This window comes from Microchirus variegatus (genome assembly GCF_963457635.1).
Source record: "Microchirus variegatus genome assembly, chromosome: 4".
NCBI lineage: Eukaryota > Metazoa > Chordata > Actinopteri > Pleuronectiformes > Soleidae > Microchirus > Microchirus variegatus.
In genome coordinates this window covers 35,172,217-35,192,450 of record NC_139805.1, presented here as the reverse complement: position 1 = coordinate 35,192,450, position 20,234 = coordinate 35,172,217, and the positions used below count along the sequence as shown (strand labels likewise).

General features: G+C 40.9%; 1 protein-coding gene across 2 annotated transcripts; it reads right to left on the bottom strand.

The window, feature by feature from the left end:
• Window positions 1–562: 562 nt before the first annotated feature.
• rad23ab (RAD23 homolog A, nucleotide excision repair protein b) lies at window positions 563–15,262 on the bottom strand. 2 transcript variants are annotated; one of them, XM_083887837.1, is made up of 10 exons: window positions 15,036–15,262; window positions 12,355–12,436; window positions 11,509–11,588; window positions 9,530–9,990; window positions 8,392–8,438; window positions 6,351–6,478; window positions 6,153–6,255; window positions 5,873–6,081; window positions 4,881–5,084; window positions 563–3,953 (listed from the first exon to the last, which is right to left on the bottom strand). In XM_083887837.1, the coding sequence occupies exons 1-10, from the start codon at window positions 15,102–15,104 to the stop codon at window positions 3,840–3,842; spliced, it is 1,497 nt and encodes a 498-aa protein (XP_083743963.1). In that variant the 5' UTR covers window positions 15,105–15,262; the 3' UTR covers window positions 563–3,839. The 2 variants fall into 2 exon arrangements, with proteins under 2 accessions (XP_083743963.1, XP_083743964.1); XM_083887838.1 differs by having other exon boundaries at window positions 5,873–6,078.
• Window positions 15,263–20,234: the final 4,972 nt, after the last annotated feature.

The window sequence follows — 20,234 nt, the reverse complement described above, 5'->3', positions numbered from 1 at the left end:
AAGTGTGTTAGCGGTTAGCTGCTAGCATAATGTTAGGTAAAGCGGTTTCAGTGTATTTAAGAATATACATTTATATTTATATTTATTTACTTTTGAGTTGAATTAGGGCCACATTTTTATTTATTTTTAATTTTTAAAAGGTATGGATGGAATTCTGAGATCAAGGTCAAAATTCTATGGGGGTAAAAAGTAACTTCGGAGATTAAAGTCAGAATTCAGAGAACGAAAAGGCAGAATTCTAGATATAAGGCAGAATTCAGAGAAAACAAGTTTAAAGTCAGATTTAAGTGAGAATTGATTGTTTAAAGTCAGAATTTAATCTCAGAAATTGACCATTTCTCTGAATTCTGCTTTTTGTTTTCATTTTGTTTCCAAAAACATTTCACATGTGGTCATTAGAACGTGATATAAAGACAACATGCTTAGTTTAATAAATCAATTTAAAGGCGTTACCGATTGAAGTGACTTTTCTTAAAGATCGGCACAACAAAATTGTACCTAAATCGATGGCATAATACAGTGAATATGTAATAATTAATAATAACCATCACGTCATCTCAGCCGCTCTGTAAAAGCACTTTATTTTACACAATGGTGAAACAAAAAAAGTTTTTGTTTTTTTTATTCGTTCACAACTATTCAGCAAAACCTCAACCAGTATGTACGTATTAAGGTTGTAATTATCATTATTGTTATCGTCGTTAATTTTTCATTATAAACCCCAAAAAAAACAAACAAAACAAAACGACAGATAAACTGAGATGAGAGCAAACACCACACTGGTCTCATCACTTCATGCAACCAACCAACCACCTGTCAACAGCTCGAGCAGCGTCTCCGTCACAGTAAAGTGCCTCTTAAACCCCCCCAAAGTCTGCGATTACACCCTTTACACGATTATATGACATGATACACACTTGCGTTCACTTCCAGTTCAAACAAAAATAAAGAAAAACAACAGGAGAAACAGCAAAGCACATGCCGCACACTTGAAAAATAGGACTCGTTGGTTTGTTTAGGCTGCTAGCATGTCTTCTTTTTTTGTCGTCGTTTGTCGTTTATCGTTAATTAAATGTCATTTCCGAAACACTACGTTGGTAAAACTGGGACACCGTCAGGAAAAACGAGCCGTGTTTGAACAGTGAGGCACATAGAAAAGGGGCGGGGGAAACGGGAAGTGGGCTGTAAATGCTGCGTTCCTTTAACGTCGGAACTCGGACGGAGTGACGTCAGCCCAGAGTTCAAATTAAGCAGTTGGAACTGAAAATCGCATCTCAGGCTAGCCACCGTTAGTAAAACAGGTCAATAATAACAACGCTCTGCTAAGGATATTTTGTATACAAAACATATCTACGATTAAAAATTAAACGGTACGATGTGTACGACTGAATTACTGTGAGACAATACAACAAAAATTACGCTATTTAAGTATTTTTTTAATGGTTGCAGCCCTCTGGGAGTTTCCGAGTTCAAAAATTCCGAGTTCCGACTACAAACGGAAACGCAGCAGTAGAACTCCGCTAGCTGACGTCACGCAACTGAAACGACGCCATTTTGGCAGGAAGTGACGCTGTGCACATCCACAGACTTTTATAATTGGCAGTATTTTTCACACGGTAGTATGGCTCTTCTTCACCCGCTGTTTTCACGATAAAAATTTAAGATGGTGGAAGACCGAGTTAATCAAGAAGCTGAAGTCCAGATTTGCAGCTTTCCCGGTTGGCAGTTAAGGGGAAACTTAAGGGGAAACGAATCCTAAATGAGGTTTAAGTGCGTGTATCACACCGACATTAATAAAACACTTATTCTATTTGGCAAAGAAAGGGACAATATCGTTGGAAGTCAAATTTCCCCAAAACTTCTGACCTAGCTTCAGCTAATTCGCTTAAAAATATCTTATTTTAAGCACTTTTATTGTGACGTGTGAGCATTTTCTGTCGCAAAATGAGGGGAAATTGATCAGAAAGTTGGTATAATGTCCACTCCGGCTGTTTCCATACTCGTGTCAAACACCAGGGGGCGACGTAGTGCACCGTGAACTCTTAAAGCTAAAGTTTTTCCTGCCAAGATGGCGGCGAAAACACAGTGAGTCACGCGACGTCAGCCGAGTGAAAAATACTGAGATTCAAAACACAACAAAAACCTTCCTCTCAGAACAGCAGTGATAAATGATGAAATAATATCTGGCTGGCAAACGTAGGCAGCAGCGTAGCACTTAGCGTGAGCTAATTCCTTAATGTCCAAAATACTACAGAAGCAAACAAAACCTGAGGGCTCCATCTGGCCAAAAACACTCAACACACCAACACTTTTTCACCTTCACAGGACAAAAATAAACCCTAAAATTAAATCATCAGAAATGCACATATCAGGTTTTTGAAAGTGTGGCTTCACTTAACAAAAAGGCCCGCAAACAAAAAAATCCACATCTGCTTAAGTCTACAACAGCTTTAGAATATTATGTTTGACGCCGTTTCTGTCTGGAAACATTACGTTTGTCAACGGCTCGTTCTCCCACACCAAAGCCCGTAGAGAAAATCAGCGATTTTACATCCACGCAAACAGGAGTCGTTGAGCCACTGCTGCCTTTATCAGCAGATTCAAATGTGTTGTTTTATGATGTCGGTGTTTAAAAGCCTTTGTTTGGATTTAATAAAGTGACGCAAATTTACCAAATGATGCAGCAGCAGCCCAGCAGCCGCTTTGTCCCCGTGACATAAAAACGACGATTTTCTCAATGAGGTTTGGTGCAGGAGAGCGAACGGTTAAAAAAAAAAACTCAAAGGAAAAGGCGGCCTGACACCAAAATGACGCAGAAAACATATTCTAAAGATCTTAGAGACTTAAAGGGATACTTCACCGATTTGCATGTGGCTTTGTATTGCTAGATTATGCATTTAAAAATGTGCTTCCCTCCCTCAGTTTTTCACTGAAAAAAAAAAATCTGTTTCAAAAATGTGCCAAATTTGGATCAGGGAAAACAGATTTTCTTTACAAGTCAGGGAAAAACTGAGGGAGGGAAGCACATTTTCTAAAAAATACTACTGCTATTCTAGCAATACAAAGCCACATTCAAATCGGTGAAGTATCCCTTTAAGTAAGCAAAACTGTGCAGCCGTGTTTTGACTGAAAGCCACTCTTAAAAGAACCTGAACTATCCCTTTAAGGTAACGCAACGTGCAATTGCGTGCAAAAAAACAGTAAAGTCGCAGTTTGCATCACACTCTCGGGTCAATCAACAGGGCAGGATAGTGTGTGTACTCGTTCTGTTGCGTCATCAGTTGCCTATTTCTTAAACAATTATTACAAATTACGCTTTTTTGTGTCTTATTTTAGCTTTTTGGACGACCTGGGTTTATACATCGTTTTAACTGAGAATACAGTCTAAAATTGCACTGCAGTGCAGACAGACCATTAGCGTTATTATTAACTGTCATAATTGGCATTATCGTCCAAAAAAAAATAGAAAAATCATAGAATCGCCCCTCGTCGACCGCCCTCTACAGTAAAAAGGTGATGCAGGCCGTTGACGCCGTCTCCTGGCGCGACGTCGCTCAGTGTGATGGCTCGGCACAAAGCGGCAGCGGCAGCAGCAGCGGCGGTGAGGCACAGCTCAGTGTGAGCTCATCGACAACAGCAGAATGAGAGAGAGCAGGCAGCACAGCTAACTTTGAACAGCAAAATCATCATCATCGTCACTGTGAAAAGATATGTCGTCTCTCCTCCCCCCCCCCCCCACGTCCGTCCACGTTCGTTTCCTCTGGACCTCCCGTCATCGTCCTCCTCCTCCCTCCGCGGGGCCCCTCTTATCAAACGGCGATGCGTCACGGGATGTCCGGCTACTCGTCGTCCCACGTTTGTTGTAGAAGGAAGTTTGCGGCCAGGTTTTCGTTCTTCTCGCAGGCAAAGTAAGCCTGGATGACTAAGCCTTCAGGGAAGCCCAGGGCTTTTAACTGGAACACAAAAGTCAACACAATGCATTCTCCATCACTGCAGGATTTTAAAGCTCATTTAACATCTTCAGAGTCACTGGGCCGCACTTTGAGAACCAATGCCACAGAATCAAGATCAAGGCAGTGATGCCGTTATTTTTAGTGCTGGGCGTCAACGCCGTCAAGGTTTACACGCATTTCCATGACGACTGACCGGAAAAAGACGCGCGTGACGTCATGTTTACGTGACGTCATGTTTACGCGACTCCCGATTCTTAAAATGAGTCTCTAAAGTAACGCTAAACTTTAAAAACAGACACACACATAAGCTGGTTATTTGTTAGCGCTGCTCTTTTCCTTTAATAAACAGACCGCTCCAGTTCCACTGTAGGTGTGCTAACTGGCGCTAAAGGAGCTAACAGAGCTAACAGAGCTAACTGGTAAATGGTGCCTGGACTCTGGTGCCACGGCACGTAAACATGACGTCACGCGCGTCTTTTTCACTGGAACGTTGGCGCCGCTAACGTGCCGTTAACGTGCCCAGCACTAGTTATTTTTAGACTGTTGCCGGAGGCAGTGAGGAAGAGGAATCAAGCAAGACTAAACATCGGACCGGCTTTGCTTCGAATCGTGAGAAGTTAACTAGACAAAAGCATGCAAAGCGGATACCGATCGTGGCTCCACGGCGTTGTTATCACCGGCTCCACTGAAAAGAAAGGGTCAGACGAGGGTAAAGAGATAGACGATGGATGGATGTTTACGGTGGCGTAGTAAAAAAATATGTACTCCTAGACTGTAGGGGGAGCTCCGTAGCGAAAAATGGTAACCCGACTTGCAAAATTCTTGAACCAAGCCCTAAACTCCATTCTGAACCTTTATACAATGACTTAATTACTGTCTAGATAAATGACTTAAGGCGTATTAGATGGTAGATCGTAGATGACTGACCCTCTCGATGGCCTCCTTCTCCTGTGGGGTGACCTGGATGTAGTTGGTTTGTGGTGCACCCTGGGCCTCAGCTCCCTCACTTCCTATGTCACCACCACCACCGCCGCCGCCGCCGCCGCCACCACCACTACCACCACCACCACCGCCGCCGCCCCGTGGCTCGTTCAGCATCTGCACAAACTGCTCCTGGTGCTGCGTGATTTGCTGCAAAAGAAAACAAGTCAATTCAATTCAATTTTATTTGTATAGCGCAAAATCATAACAGAAATCTCTAACAGAACCAGACTCACAGACGTGCAGCCATCTGCCTAGACAGGTTGGGGTGAAAGGAAACATGTAAGATATGATAAGATTTTAGTCGTCCCACAATGGGGAAATTTGCAGTTCCAGGACAAATATCTTGCATTGGAAACGCAAGTGAGATTAGGACGTACCATTCCAAACCTAAGCTAGCTAAACTGTAGTGGGCTACTTGGTGGAAATGAGGCTTGGGAGAACCTACAATGGTGATAAACGAAGGTGAAAGGCCCCCTTTAGAGCCCGTGTGAGGCCCGTGTGAGGTTCTTATTATTTTGGAGCAGAGTCTTACCATATTTCCAAGGGAAATATGGTAAGACTCTGCTCCAAAATAAGTTTCAGGTGATTATGCACTAATGAAATCTTACACGATTGGTCCACAGAATGTCCGAAAATGTTCTCTAAAGCCACGATAAAACCTGTGTTTTACAGTGTTTTACATGTAAACTGATTGATCCAATGGAAATTTAAACACGTTACATATTGTGTTGAAGATAAACAAGGAAACTGAATTATAGAGAAACACCATTTTGCTTATTTACAAGCGAAAGTACCTTACGTTTAAGTTTAAGAGCGTGTGTATATAAGTTGCTAGTCATTAAAAACAACAAAATAGTTGTCAAATACAGCATCAAAGTTGCCATGTTCTCAGAAAAGAAAGCCACAGTGGCTTCACAGTGTGCTGGGTTTCGTACCTGCAGCAGCTGTGGGTTGTCTCTGCCGAGCTGCTGCAGCAGAGCCGGTAGCAGCGCCGGGTTCTGCTGGATGATCTGTCTCATCTGCTGGAACTGAGGCTGGTTCCTCAGGAACTCCAGAGGGTTCGCTGTGGCTGGAGCAGAACCTCCTCCTCCACCAGAGGTGGGAGCAGAGGCAGGAGGAGGCTGAGTGACAGGCATAGGCCCTGCTGGAGAGAGTAAAATAAGCAGATGGACGAAGACATAGAAGAGTAAATGTGCGGAGAAGCGCGGTGTTTACTGTTCGAGGGCGCCGTGGGCTGCTGTGGAGCAGGGGTGTCGACTGGAGCGCTGTGTCTCACTGGTTCTTGAGGTGGGAGATCAGCGGCCTCTGCTGGAATCCCCTGCAATTACATCAACATTTACCACATACACACACACACGTATACACGAGGCAGCGCTGTGAGCTGAGCTGCTTCAGCATCACTCACTCACTCACCATGAGCAGATACTCCACCGCTCGGTCCGGGTTGTTGTAGCTCGCTCTGAGCGCAGCGACCACCTGCTCGCGCTCATAACCCATGGACATGATCTCTGACACCAGGTTCTCGTAGGCGGGGCCCGTTACTATGGAAACGGCACAACAGGTGAGCGGATGGAAAGATAGATTCTTGATTTATCGATGAGTGCTTGTTCAGTTTGAATGATTTCTTTGAAAATATTCACATTTAAGAAGCTGAAAACTCTCTTAACTAAATGACTGCAGATTTTAATGAAACTTTGTGAAAAGTTTCTAAAACACACAAACGATCCATCTTTAATGACAACTTTTCCACAAAGGTCAGACTCCGTGGCTCATTTAATTTAGATTTGTTTACCGTCGCCTCAACTCCATCGTGTGATTGATGATTCTGGACATTTCCAAAGAAAGAGGCAACACAAACACATGAACCCAGAAGACACGAGGTCAGAGAGACATGAATAAGCTTCTTAAATGGGAATATTTTCAGTTTTTTTTGTCTATTATTCATTAAAAATGTCATATTTTTTGGATTTATTTCAGGGTTTGGGAACGTTAAATCAAATTGGGAAACTTAGCAATGAACATTTTATGGATCCATTGACAAATGAATCGATGTCCTACATAATAACATAACCACAAATTAAAAAAACATTTATTATTCAAAAATTCACTCGTCTTTTGATGGCTCATATCGGTGGGACTTTCAAAGGCAAGACTATTTTGTTGACATATCGTTTCAGTTGTACAGAATTATGTAACTTAAAGGTGCATTATGTAATAAATCTAAAGCAACTGGCCATAAAATCCTCCTAATATGTCACAGAGACACACATATAACAAACTGAACTCACCAACAACAGTACAGCCAAAGTATTGGCATTAAAAAAAATATTTAGCAGACTGCAAATCATGTTTTGGCATGTGGCGCCACCTACCACCGTCTACCAATCATTGCAGTCAGTAGAGTCTCAGTTGCCGAGCAACTACGGGTTGCCAGTTACGTCAGAAAACGAAACCTAAAAGACGGTATTTTGAATTTCAATGTACTAACTGTTTTTGGCCACATTCTTACACATGACACCTTTAATTCAACAAAAATAAGTCTTATAAGGGGTCAAATCATTTTTCCAAAACATGCTCTACCAAACAGTAGACTTGTCATTTTATGGTAAAGGTAGAGAAGATAGCTAATGTTGGTAAAAATTAGGGGGAAAAAGGGTTAATGTTTTTAAAATGATTACTTTATTTTATTGATCAAGAAATTGCACTTAATGTGACTTCTCTCTATGAAGTACTTTTATTATGAACAGATGTCTCCACTGTTTGGTAGAGGACTGAATCTGAAATATTGTAGGGTCTAATATAAAAAATATATATTGATGTCTATTGTTATCGTAAGTGAATAAAACATTCAAAGAAATAATTTTTTCTTTATTTTTTCTTGGCGTGTTCTTTAAAGGGTTAATATTAGTGACATTTTTATTTCTAAATATCATCATCTCAGCTTTCTTTCATTGTTGTCTTTTCTATTATTGATTAAATCTGTTTGAGTTGATGAACATCATTATGGATGTACACGACATATGTAGAGGGTTATATAACAGGTTAATATTTGCAACATTGGCTGATTCTTTATTCATCTGCCATTTATTAAAAATGCCTTTTTGTTCCAGGAAACCTTATAAAAAACAAAGAAAATCGACTAAATATACGGACAAAAAGAAAATAATAATCAGCATCAATTTATCGCTGCTTTGATTTCTAAAAATGGCATCACCCACAGAGAAAACCATGTCAATTGACCTCGAGTACAATAAATAGATAAAATCTGTTCACAACATCAAAGTGGAAAAATGATATGATAACTTGAACTGGGGTAAATAAAAGAGCTGAGGATAATGAGAAGCTTGTGATCGACCAAAAAATAAACCAAGAAGAAACAACAGAAATAAAGATGGAACTAAATAAAGCAACTCGAAAGAAGAAGAAGAAGAAGAAGAATAACAGCTGTATTTACCCAGTATTGACGCTGCTTCTTCAAGGAGTCCCAGTTCATCAACAAGGCTGAGAAACATGAGGAAAAAGAACAGTGAGTCAGTGTTTCACAGGACAAACCATCGCATTTACTAAAAACAAAGACGAGACAAGCTGTAAACAGAACGAGGAACGCAAGATATCGGGACATTTTGCCAATATTCAATCTGCTGATGCACTGAGAGAGCTTGGACCGATAACGGATAACGATAAATATGAATGTTTATATATGTAGAGGTCATTTTTGTCTCTTCTGTGTTGAAATTAACGCAATATCTTGTAGGGATGTGTCACCATGTTGGACTTTTTAACGATATCTGAAATGCCGATATACAAAAGTTTTCGTGGTCACTGAGACTCTCTGCGTGTTTGCCAATATCGGATAAATTGCCCATAATATCATGCATCCCTAACGTGAACCTCAGAATGCTAACATGCTCACTGCTAAGAGCTTTATGCTAAGCATATTTTCCACCTTGATTTACCGTTAGCATGCTAACATGCGCTAATGAGAGCGAAACACAAAGACATGTTGACGATAAAGCCAACATTTGCCGATATCAGATAAATTGGCGATAATATCACACAGCTCTAACGTGAACCTCAGAATGCTAACATGCTCACTGCTAAGAGCGTTATGCTAAGCATATTTGCCACCTTGATTTACTGTTAGCATGCTAACATGTACTAATCAGAGCGAAACACAAATACATGTTAACGATAAAGCCAACATTTGCCGATATCGAATACCTTGCCGATAATATCACAAATTCCTAACATGAACCTCAGAATGCTAACATGCTCAGTGCTAACAGCGTTATGCTATTTGCCACCTGCATTTACTGTTAGCATGCTAACATGTGCTAATGAGAGCTAAACATGAAACACATGCTGCTGTTGTTTGAAGCTAACTTGAATCATCAGTGACTTAGTCGTATACGTCTGCCAATCAGAGGAGGTGAAGATTAAAACACTGCTAGCGTGGCTAGTGTCGCTAAACCCAACGTAGCCCACGCCTTAGGTGAGTCTGCAGAGCTTTGCTAACCCTCTTTCAAAAGTTTCCCGACAGGTTTCTTCGTAAAGCAGGTGATTAATGTACGTATTGATGCGTTTCCTCTGACCTGGAGGCAGACGACAGCTCTGGTTCCGTGGTCGAAGGCTGATCCTCGGGGTTCTCTTTAGGATTGTCTTCTGGCTGAGCAGCAGGGGTGGACGTGTCTGCAGTGGCCGAGGCCGGCTGAACGGCTTCCGGAGCCGGAGCATCAGATGGAGTCGCAGCTGGATCAGGATCTGCCTTTGAGTCCACAGCTGCTGCTGATGCTGATGCTGGTTCTGCTGCTGATGGTGCTTCAGCAGAAGCTGTCGCTGTGTTTTCTGGGACTGAGGACGAGGAGGACGGAGGTTCAGAGGGAGGCACTGACTGTGGAGCAGGTTCAGGCACGGACGCCGCTTGTGTCGGTGTCGAGGCTGCCTGTGCCGAGCCGGAGGCTGGCGCTGAGGTGGAGGAGGCTGGTGCTGAAGCTGCAGCTGGTTGAGGAGATGGTTGAGGAGCAGGCTCTTTAGGAGCAGGCGCTGCTTTTGGCTGAAGAAGAAAAAACAGAACGGAACTTTTGAGACAATTGTGTTTGGATATTTTGTGCAAGAACAACTACGGCAGTCACTTTGTATACAAAATTCACGTATACGCTCAAACTCTAACCTTTTGAGTGAGTAGTGCTGTGCAAAAGGTTAACGCATGACCCGTTTCCATGACGACTGACCGGAAAAAGACGCGACTGACGTGATGTTTACGTACCGCGACACCGGAGTCCGGGCACCGTTTACCAGTTAGCTCCGTTAGCTGCATTAGCTCCTTTTAGCACCGTTAGCGCGCCTACAGTCGAAACTGGAGCGGTCTGTTTATTTAAAGGAAAAGAGCAGCGCTACAAATAACCAGTGTACTGCGTATGTGTGCCTCTGTTTTTAAAGTTAAGCGTTACTTTAGAGACTAATTTTAACAATCAGGACTGGGAGTCACGTAAACATGACGCCGTGCGCGTCTTTCTCCGGTCAGTCGTCCAGTAGACAGTAAGTAGTCGACAGTAAGTCGACAGTAAGTAGTGCTGTCAACCTATGGCCAAGCAAACACAGCTTGGCCATAGGTACACTTTGAATCCACCAGGAGCCAGGGTTAACTTCATAATGTTACATTTTGCTGTGAAAATGGAGGACAAACGCTAAACCGTCCTCCTGGTTGGACAAACTGACAAGTTTACATCGAAAGTCAACGCATAGACGCGTCTCAAATCTTGCGTAATTTGCTCGAAAAACGCAAGTTGAAAATTTTCAACTTTGGCTAAAAAATACACGTGATATTGAAATCGGTGTCGAGATGCACTGGCTGACGTCACGTCCTTCTCTGGCGTGAAGGTAAAGCACATTAATTTACATTAATTACGTGTAATTAATACTTGTACGATCATAATTTTTCAGGAAAAAGAGACAGCAACACTCACCTACAACTACAATATAAATTTTCTATTCTGTTTAATTTCCATATCAGTCCCAAAGTGATCACTAAAAGCAAAATCAGCAAAAACATCATCAGATTTAATATCTTTGTCACTTAATCTCATCATTCGACAGACTTTTCAGACGTGCGTCAACCGTTTACGCTCTTGTACCAAAGTCCATAGAGAAAATCAAAATTTTTAGCTCACAGTGACACATGCACCGCTGGTCCATTGCTGCCTCGTGTGGCAAGTTTGTGTCACTTCAGTCAATCTGAAGAAAGAATTTCAAACACCAAAGTGACAAAAAGAACACGTGCGAGTTAACAGATGGAGGCAGCAGTGGATGATTAACTCCTGTGTACTGGGATTTAAAATCGCTGATTTTCTCAATGGGCCTCGGTGCAGGAGAGGAAGAAAGTTTGTGAAAGTCTGTCAAACAGTGCAACGAAGCAGAGGAACATGTTCTTTTTAAGTGGATTATAATCTGCCTCTGATTAGTGCTCGTGTCCCAGCTGGCGGACATGTTTTCCACGAGACTGAGCGTCTGTGTCTCCACACAAAAACACAACAATACTACACGCAGAGTAACAACCTGAAGAGACACTGACCTTGGTTACCATGACGACCACAAAGTTCTTCTCATCTATTTTGTACTCTTTGAGCGGAGTGTCATCGTTTAAGATTTTCCCTGTGAAACAGAAGGAGGATTAATGAGATTAATCAGATAACACAGCTGATATGTGAACATGGATTGACCTCAGAGGAAGAATCTCCAGTCTGGACTTTTATTCATAATTTACACACACTATACTATAGAATTAAATCTGTATATCGATAATGAATTAATCTGTCAATCATTTTCTTGTCCAAATCCTGTAACATGGTGCAAAGAAACCAGAAAATATTCACAATAAAGAAGCTGAAAAATCAGAGAAACTAGTTTTAATTATTAAAAAAAACTAGTAAAAACACAAAAAAGCATAAGATTGTGTGGATTATAACTCTGCTTCCATGGTCACAACTCGGGCTGATCTATTACTAATTATCCGTGGACCATTTTAACAATCAATTCATCAGTTTGAATGTTTTAAAAAGTCATTTCAACTTTTTTCTGCTTGGTTTCTCCATAACAACAAAAATAATCGTTAAAACTTCATTATTTTTAGTTTGTGGACATTTGAGAATATCATGTATTTCAAGGTCCGGCAAAACACAGCCGTAGAATGTACAGCAGACAGGGTTTTTCTTGCATAGTTGATCAATAATTCCATAAAGAACAACATTCTGCACCTTCTCTGCGCTCTGTTTACAACCTCACAACACAGAAACACATCTGGCTGCACACAGGTCTCGCAGGTGGCTACTCTGCACGCACAATAACGGCCTCTCTGGAGCAGAGTTTTGTTTTGTTTTTCCACGACTGTCGTAGACGCTGTCCTCTGTGTGCGTCTCACCTGCGTAGATGAGCTTCTGTCCGGCAGCAGGAAACGCATCTTTTCCCCTGTCGCCCTCGATTTTCTCCTTCAGGATTTTCACCTGACAAACGTCAACACATGAAAACGCACATCAATAAAATTACAATAACTTCGCATGTGTTCACACAGAGTGAGATGTAAATAAATGTGATGAGAACATATTTTTTTGTGTTATTTTTAAACTGTTTTTCAAAAAATATACACACAAAAACATATAACATAATATATATTAGTGCTGGGCACGTTAACGTTGGTTAATGGCGTCAAAGTTAACGCATGACGCGTTTCCATGGTAACTGACCGGAAAAAGACGCGCGTGACGTCATGTTTACGTGACTCCCTATTGTTAAAAAATGAGTCTCTAAAGTAACGCTAAACTTTAAAAACAGAGGCACACATATGCAGTACACAGGTACGCTGGTTATTTGTAGCGCTGCTTTTTCCCTTTAATAAACAGACCACTCCTGTTCCACTGTAGGCACGCTAGCGGCGCTAAAGGAGATAACTGGTAAACGGTGCCTGGACTCCGGTGCCGCGGCACGTAAACATGGCGTCACTCGCATCTTTTTCCGGTCAGTTGTCGTGGAAACGCAAATAATGCATTAACGTGCGTTAACGTTGATGCCGTTAACCGCCATTACTGCGTTCACGTGCCCAGCACTAGTAAAAAAAAAAAGTTTAGCTGAACTAAAGGAGCTAACTGGTAAACGGTGCCTGCGGCACGTAAACATGACGTCACGCGCAACTTTTCCCGGTCAGTTGTCATGGAACCGCACAATTCGTTAACGTTGACGGCATTAACCTCCATTATTGCGTTCACGTGCCCAGCACTAGTAAAAAAAAAACTTCAACTGTGCTAAAGGAGCTAACGCAGCTAACTGAGCGAACTGGTAAACGGTGCCTGCACTCCGGTGCCACGGCACGTAAACATGACGTCACGCGCATCTTTTTCCGGTCAGTTGTCATGGAAACGCATAATGCGTTAACGCCGTTAACCGACATTAGCGTGTTCACGTGCCCAGCACAAGTAAATAAGTTTACCTGTGCTAAAGGAGCTAACGGAACAAACTGGTAAACGGTGCCTGGACTTTTTCCAGTCAGTCGTCATGGAAACACATCACACGTTAACGCACATTCACGTGCCCAGCACTAACATATGCCAGGCCTGTATGTGGCGCTGTAATGCTGCCACTGAAATACCACACCAAAAACATATTTTTAACTTTAACTTCCCAATTTGTCCGTTTGTGTGTCTTAACTTTAGTCCGTTTGATTTATCTGCGTATTTAAGACGTAAAGTGACCTTACATTACAAATAAATAAAATGTATGATTACTAAAAGACGGTGATAGCTGGAAAAAAACATCAACAAATGCCAGATCAAGAGACAGGTTGCATATCGGTTGTATACATAAACGCATGGGTAGCATTTTGAGATTTTTACAAAATTAGCAAGCAAAAACAAACAATGCCGAACTGTGGACGAGTTAAAAATCCCTGAAAATGTGCGTTAATCTCCGACATTTAGCCAACAACAAAAATATCAACCTTGAGATCAACCTTTCCCAAGGATGTCAGGAAACTACGGTGGCCTTCACAGACCACAAAGGATGTAAACACTTGTTCACAAACAATCAACTTCTCCTAATGACTCTTTATCGGTTTAGGCATCGGGACTTATGTGACTTATATTCATTTTGCGTAATTACCTTCTGCTTTAAAATGACCTTGAGGGCAGCTAAAGAAACATGGCACAAAATGGCGGCGTCCGTACAGCAAGACCTGTGCCTAAATTACACATTAAAAGCTTTATTTTAAAGCAATTATAGACTCTTACAAACATCTTTAAGGGTAATATAATCCTAATTTATTAAAATTATTTTGGTCTGGATAATCTCAACAGAAAATTCCTAAATTGGTTCCTTCCTAGTCACGTGACAACACTTTACAGGAAATAGTAATAGTTTGACTGTATACACAACCTCAAATTAATACTTTTACGTTATTTACAGTGTATTAAACAAACTCCAGGTGCTCTGCTTCTTTTATCTCCTAACATTAGTTCACTGCTCGGTGTTGATCTTGTCGCTACACGGACAAAAACGAGAGGTTTAAAATATTGCACAGTCATTCATGGTGAGACTGAAACAAGTTTAGCATCAAGCTAAACGGCGCTACGATCGCTTCCGGTGCTTCTTATCAAAGTAAACCCGCTCTTTAGCGTCAACTGTACGAATAAAGTAGAGTACGTACAGAAATCTTAACGTTAAAAATATTATTTTAAACTATAATTTAATTGCGACAATACCTACGCTGTAAATTCAGCGCAAGTTACCGCGCGGAGGGGTTTTTACGCTGAAGGAGCACTTGTTCAGTTCCGGTCTGACAGAGCTACCTGCAGCTACTTTACCCCACACGAACTCACGTAGTGTCACAGAAGCTGCTAACTGACCAACTTGTGTTGCTGTACGCGTTTTGCTATTCTTAACGTTTACGTGATTAAAAACACGTCAACAGTGACAGCGGCGGCTAATGCTAACACACGGAGCTAAAGCCCGACACGAGTGAACGCTACGAGGCGGCGAGGCAGCGCTCGCTCGCCCGGCGGCCTGACCGCGTCACTGTTTACTTTAGCCCCCGTTAACTTCTTCCCAACTCACCGTCACTTCGGGGTCTATCTCTATCTTGAAGGTCTGCTGCTGCAGCGTCTTCAGCGTGATGGTCAGCATGGCGTCGACGGGCGGGCGGCTGAGGCCACACTTGGACTGCGGTTCACGGCTGTGTTCCTGTCGCTCTTTTCTTCCAGCCCCACTATCTGTTCTGTTTTCTCCGGGTCTGTGTGTGAGTGTGTGACTCAGCTGTCTGTCTCGCTGCCGCGGCGCGCTGTGTGAGCGGGGAGCAGGGCAAGCAGGCCGCGCACGGGCGCCATCTGCCGGTGGGGGAGTGGCACGACACGCACGCTGCGTTCAAGTGCCGTCGGAATTCACGACGCCTCATTAGCAAAAGCATGTTTTTATCACAAAACGTCACGATTTAGACGCATATTTTTCACGAATCACGAATTATGAAAGTCATGACCAAAGGAAACAACCAGTAGATTTTGTTAGTGATCTGGATACAAATATGTGGTCAAATTTAACTGACATTGGAAAAAATGTTGTGCTAGTTTATTTTTCGTGTTTCAGTACGGGTTCTTGTGGCGGACAAAAAGGATTAAAAAAACAATTTCAGTTCGTCAATGATGTATGACTTTATGTGTTGATTCGATGATTAAAAGTGTTTGAAAGTTTTCTTAATTAATTTATAGGTCAAGACAGCTTCACTGCAAAAAAATCATTAAAAATATTCTTCAAGAGATATGCAAATATATTCAATGGATTCTTGTTCAGGGCATGCTTGACTATGACTGTGTACAATTTCAAGACATTCCAAGATACTTTTGGGGTCTTTTTTGACGAAAAAGTTAAGTCACTGCCTAAGTGCATGGATCGCTTTCCTGATTTTCAAAAATTCATTAAAAATATTCCTTAAGCGATATACAAATATTTTCAACGGATTCTTGTTCAGGGCGTCGTTGACTATGACTGAGTACAATTTCAAGACATTCCAACATACTTGGAATGTCCAAGTGCATGGATCGCTTTCCTGATTTTCAAAAGTTCATTAAAAATATTCTTCAAGAGATATGCAAATATATTCAACGGATTCTTGTTCTGGGCATGCTTGACTATGACTGTGTACAATTTAAAGACATTCCAAGATACATTTGGGGTCTTTTTTGAATAAAAAGTTAAGTCACTGCCTAAGTGCACAGACTTTCCTCATTTTCAAAAATTCATTAAAAATATTCCTTAAGCGATATGCAAATATTTTCAACGGATTCTTGTTCAGGGCGTCGTTGACTATGACTGAGTACAATTTCAAGACATTCCAACATATTTGGAATGTCCAAGTGCATGGATCGCTTTCCTGATTTTCAAAAGTTCATTAAAAATATTCTTCAAGAGATATGCAAATATATTCAACGGATTCTTGTTCAGGGCATGCTTGACTGTGACTGTGTACAATTTCAAGACATTCCAAGATACTTTTGGGGTCTTTTTTGAATAAAAAGTTAAGTCACTGCCTAAGTGTACAGACTTTCCTCATTTTCAAAAATTCATTAAAAATATTCCTTAAGAGATATGCAAATATTTTCAATGGATTCTTGTTCAGGGCGTCGTTGACTATGACTGAGTACAATTTCAAGACATTCCAACATACTTGGAATGTCCAAGTGCATGGATCGCTTTCCGGATTTTCAAAAATTCATTAAAAATATTATTCAAGAGATATGAAAATATATTCAACGGATTCTTGTTCAGGGCATGCTTGACTATGACTGTGTACAATTTCAAGACACTCCAAGATACTTTTGGGGTCTTTTTTGACGAAAAAGTTAAGTCACTGCCTAAGTGCATGGATCGCTTTCCTGATTTTCTAAAATTCATTAAAAATATTCCTTAAGCGATATGCAAATATTTTCAACGGATTCTTGTTCAGGGCGTCGTTGACTATGACTGAGTACAATTTCAAGACATTCCAACATACTTGGAATGTCCAAGTGCATGGATCGCTTTCCTGATTTTCAAAAGTTCATTAAAAATATTCTTCAAGAGGTATGCAAATATATTCAACGGATTCTTGTTCTGGGCATGCTTGACTATGACTGTGTACAATTTCAAGACATTCCAAGATACATTTGGGGTCTTTTTTGAATAAAAAGTTAAGTCACTGCCTAAGTGCACAGACTTTCCTCATTTTCAAAAATTCATTAAAAATATTCCTTAAGAGATATGCAAATATTTTCAATGGATTCTTGTTCAGGGCGTCGTTGACTATGACTGAGTACAATTTCAAGACATTCCAACATACTTGGAATGTCCAAGTGCATGGATCGCTTTCCGGATTTTCAAAAATTCATTAAAAATATTATTCAAGAGATATGAAAATATATTCAACGGATTCTTGTTCAGGGCATGCTTGACTATGACTGTGTACAATTTCAAGACACTCCAAGATACTTTTGGGGTCTTTTTTTTTTTGATCAAGGTATCTTTTATTTTTCAAATATAGCAAACAAGAGAAATACAATTCACACATGGAATGGTCAAATCTAGTTCCTGTCATACAAACTAACAAACAAACAGATTAACTTCCCAATGCCCCCCACCCACAGGTACTGGACCCCCAGCAAATCACCATATCTGCCAACACATTCAAAAATGGGTCTGCAGACTCACACATATACAATTAAAATGTCTAAGTAAGTAAGATAGAATAAAATAAAATGATAACAAATAAATAAACATAATAATAACATTTAAAAAAAAAAAAAAAACAGGTACACACACAATTGGGTTACATAGATATGTTAATAGCTGCCACACCTTCTACAAATGAAATAAATGGCTGCCAAATGGCATAAAATTTCCTAGTGGAACCTCTTACAGTGTATCTAATTTTTTCTAACTGAACATGACTCATAACCTCTCGGATCCATTGCCCATATGTTGGGGGGAAAGCATCCTTCCATTTAAACAGGATAAGCCTCCTGGCCAATAAAGAGCAGAAGGCCATCATGCTAAGGTGGCACCCAGAAAAAACGGCATCCACCGGAGCCACACCAAACAGTGCAATCAGAGGAGATGGGTGTACTGTTTTCCCACATATTACAGAGAATGCCTCAAAGATGGACCTCCAAAAATGATGTAGCTTAGGGCACAACCAAAACATGTGCAGCAGTGTGGCAGGAGCCTGTCTGCACCGATCACATGTAGGGTCAAAATCCGCCTTAATCTTAGACAACCTATCTTTGGTCCAATGAAGACGATGTACTACTTTAAACTGAACCACTGTGTGTCTGAGGCATATAGAGGAAGAGTAGATTCGCTGTATAACTTTTTGCCATATTTCTTCAGAAATCTCTTCATCTAGGTCTGTTTCCCATTTAATTCTAAGGCTGTCGAGACTATTCATGTTATGTGTATTGAGCAATGTATAAATTCTGCCGATAACTTGTTTCATGTTAACTTTACATTTCAACATTGTTTCAAGCAGAGTTTCAGAAGGACTCAATGGGAAACAGTCAGAGTTAGAAGCCACAAAACTTCTAAGCTGTAAATACCTGTAGAAATGTGATTTATGAAGACCAAATTTCTGTTGCAATTGCATAAAAGAGGCAAACCTATTATCAATGTAGAGGTCAGCTAATGTACCTATCCCATTTCTTGCCCATACATTAAAAGCTTCATCCAACACTGATGGGACAAACATATGGTTCTTTAGCAAAGGCATAAAAAGTGAAAGATCAGTGAGTTTAAAGGTCCTTCTAAACTGATTCCAGGTTTTAATTGAATGGATAACAACTGGGTTATTGGCAAAGGATGAGATAGGTTGTTTGAAAGGTAATTTGGAACATAATAAGGCAGCAGGGGAAGTAGAGCCAATGGATGCCCTCTCTAACACTGTCCACTCAGTACTATCCGTACAATCATTTCTCAACCAATACAGCAGTGCTCTTATAGTAGCTGCCCAATGATAATACATAAAATTTGGAAGTGCCATACCTCCCATTGTGCGAGGCCTCTGTAATATACATTTACTGATCCTGGGCTGCTTTTTATGCCATATAAAGGATGAAATCTGACTGTTTAATTTGGAAAAAAACGATTTTGTTAGATAAATAGGAAGACATTGAAATAGATATAAGAACTTAGGGAGAACATTCATCTTAATCGTATTGATCCTCCCTCCTAAGGAGAGAGGTAAAGGGTCCCAGCGCTCCAGATCTTGCTTAAGGTTACTTAAGAGGGGATGATAATAAGCCTTAAAAAGATCTTTGTGGTTACGAGTGACCCATATACCCAAATATTTTATTTTGGTAGGACTAAATTTAAAAGAAAATGGTCCAAAATAAGATCTGTCTACAGAAGAGATAGGCATAAGTTCGCTTTTCTGAAGGTTAACTTTATAACCAGAAATCTTTCCAAACCTTGTGAGTAGAATTGATAATTCAGGAAGGCTTGAGCGGGGGTCCGACAGAAATAATAACATGTCGTCCGCATAGAGTGAAACTTTATGCTCCGAACCCGCCCGGTGTATTCCCTTGATGGTGGGGCTCTGCTTCAGTGCTAATGCAAGTGGCTCAAGTGCAACGGCAAACAAAAGTGGTGAAAGAGGACACCCCTGTCTCGTGCCCCGCTTCAGCTCAAAGTAGGTAGATAAATTATTATTGGTACGCACCGCAGTCACTGGGAGTGTGTAAAGGAGTCTGATCCAGGAAATGTATTTAGGGCCGAAATTGAACATTTCTAAAGTCTTGAAAAGATAGTCCCACTCCACTCGGTCGAACGCTTTTTCAGCGTCCAGCGATAGCATCACCTCGATATTCTCAGGATCAGGTGAAGTGGGACAATAAAGGATATTAAATAAACGCCTGACATTGAAAAATGAATAACGATTTTTTATAAATCCTGTCTGGTCAGACGAAATAATAGAGGGGATAATGTTTTCAAGGCGACGCGCCAAAATCTTGGCAAGAACCTTTGTATCTGTATTCAGCAAAGAAACAGGGCGGTATGAACTGCAATTAAGGGGACTTTTATCCTTTTTAAGTAATAAAGAGACGACTGCTTGACGCATGGTAGGGGGCAAAAAACTGGTGACTAAAGACTCTTCAAATACTAACAATAATAAAGGAGACAACTGGTCAGAAAATCTTTTGAAAAATTCAGTTGAGAAACCATCCGGCCCTGGAGACTTGCCACTTTGCATGGCTCCAATTGCTGACATTATCTCCTTGACTGAGAAATCCTTTT

Coding starts and splice junctions, on each gene's coding strand:
- rad23ab (XM_083887837.1), bottom strand. CDS start 15,104: ATGCTGACCATCACGCTGAAGACGCTGCAGCAGCAGACCTTCAAGATA. Junction 6,479..8,391: donor AGAAGCAGCGTCAATACTGG/GTAAATACAGCT, acceptor CCGTTTCCATAG/TAACGGGCCCCGCCTACGAG. Junction 6,256..6,350: donor CGGTGGAGTATCTGCTCATG/GTGAGTGAGTGA, acceptor ATGTAATTGCAG/GGGATTCCAGCAGAGGCCGC.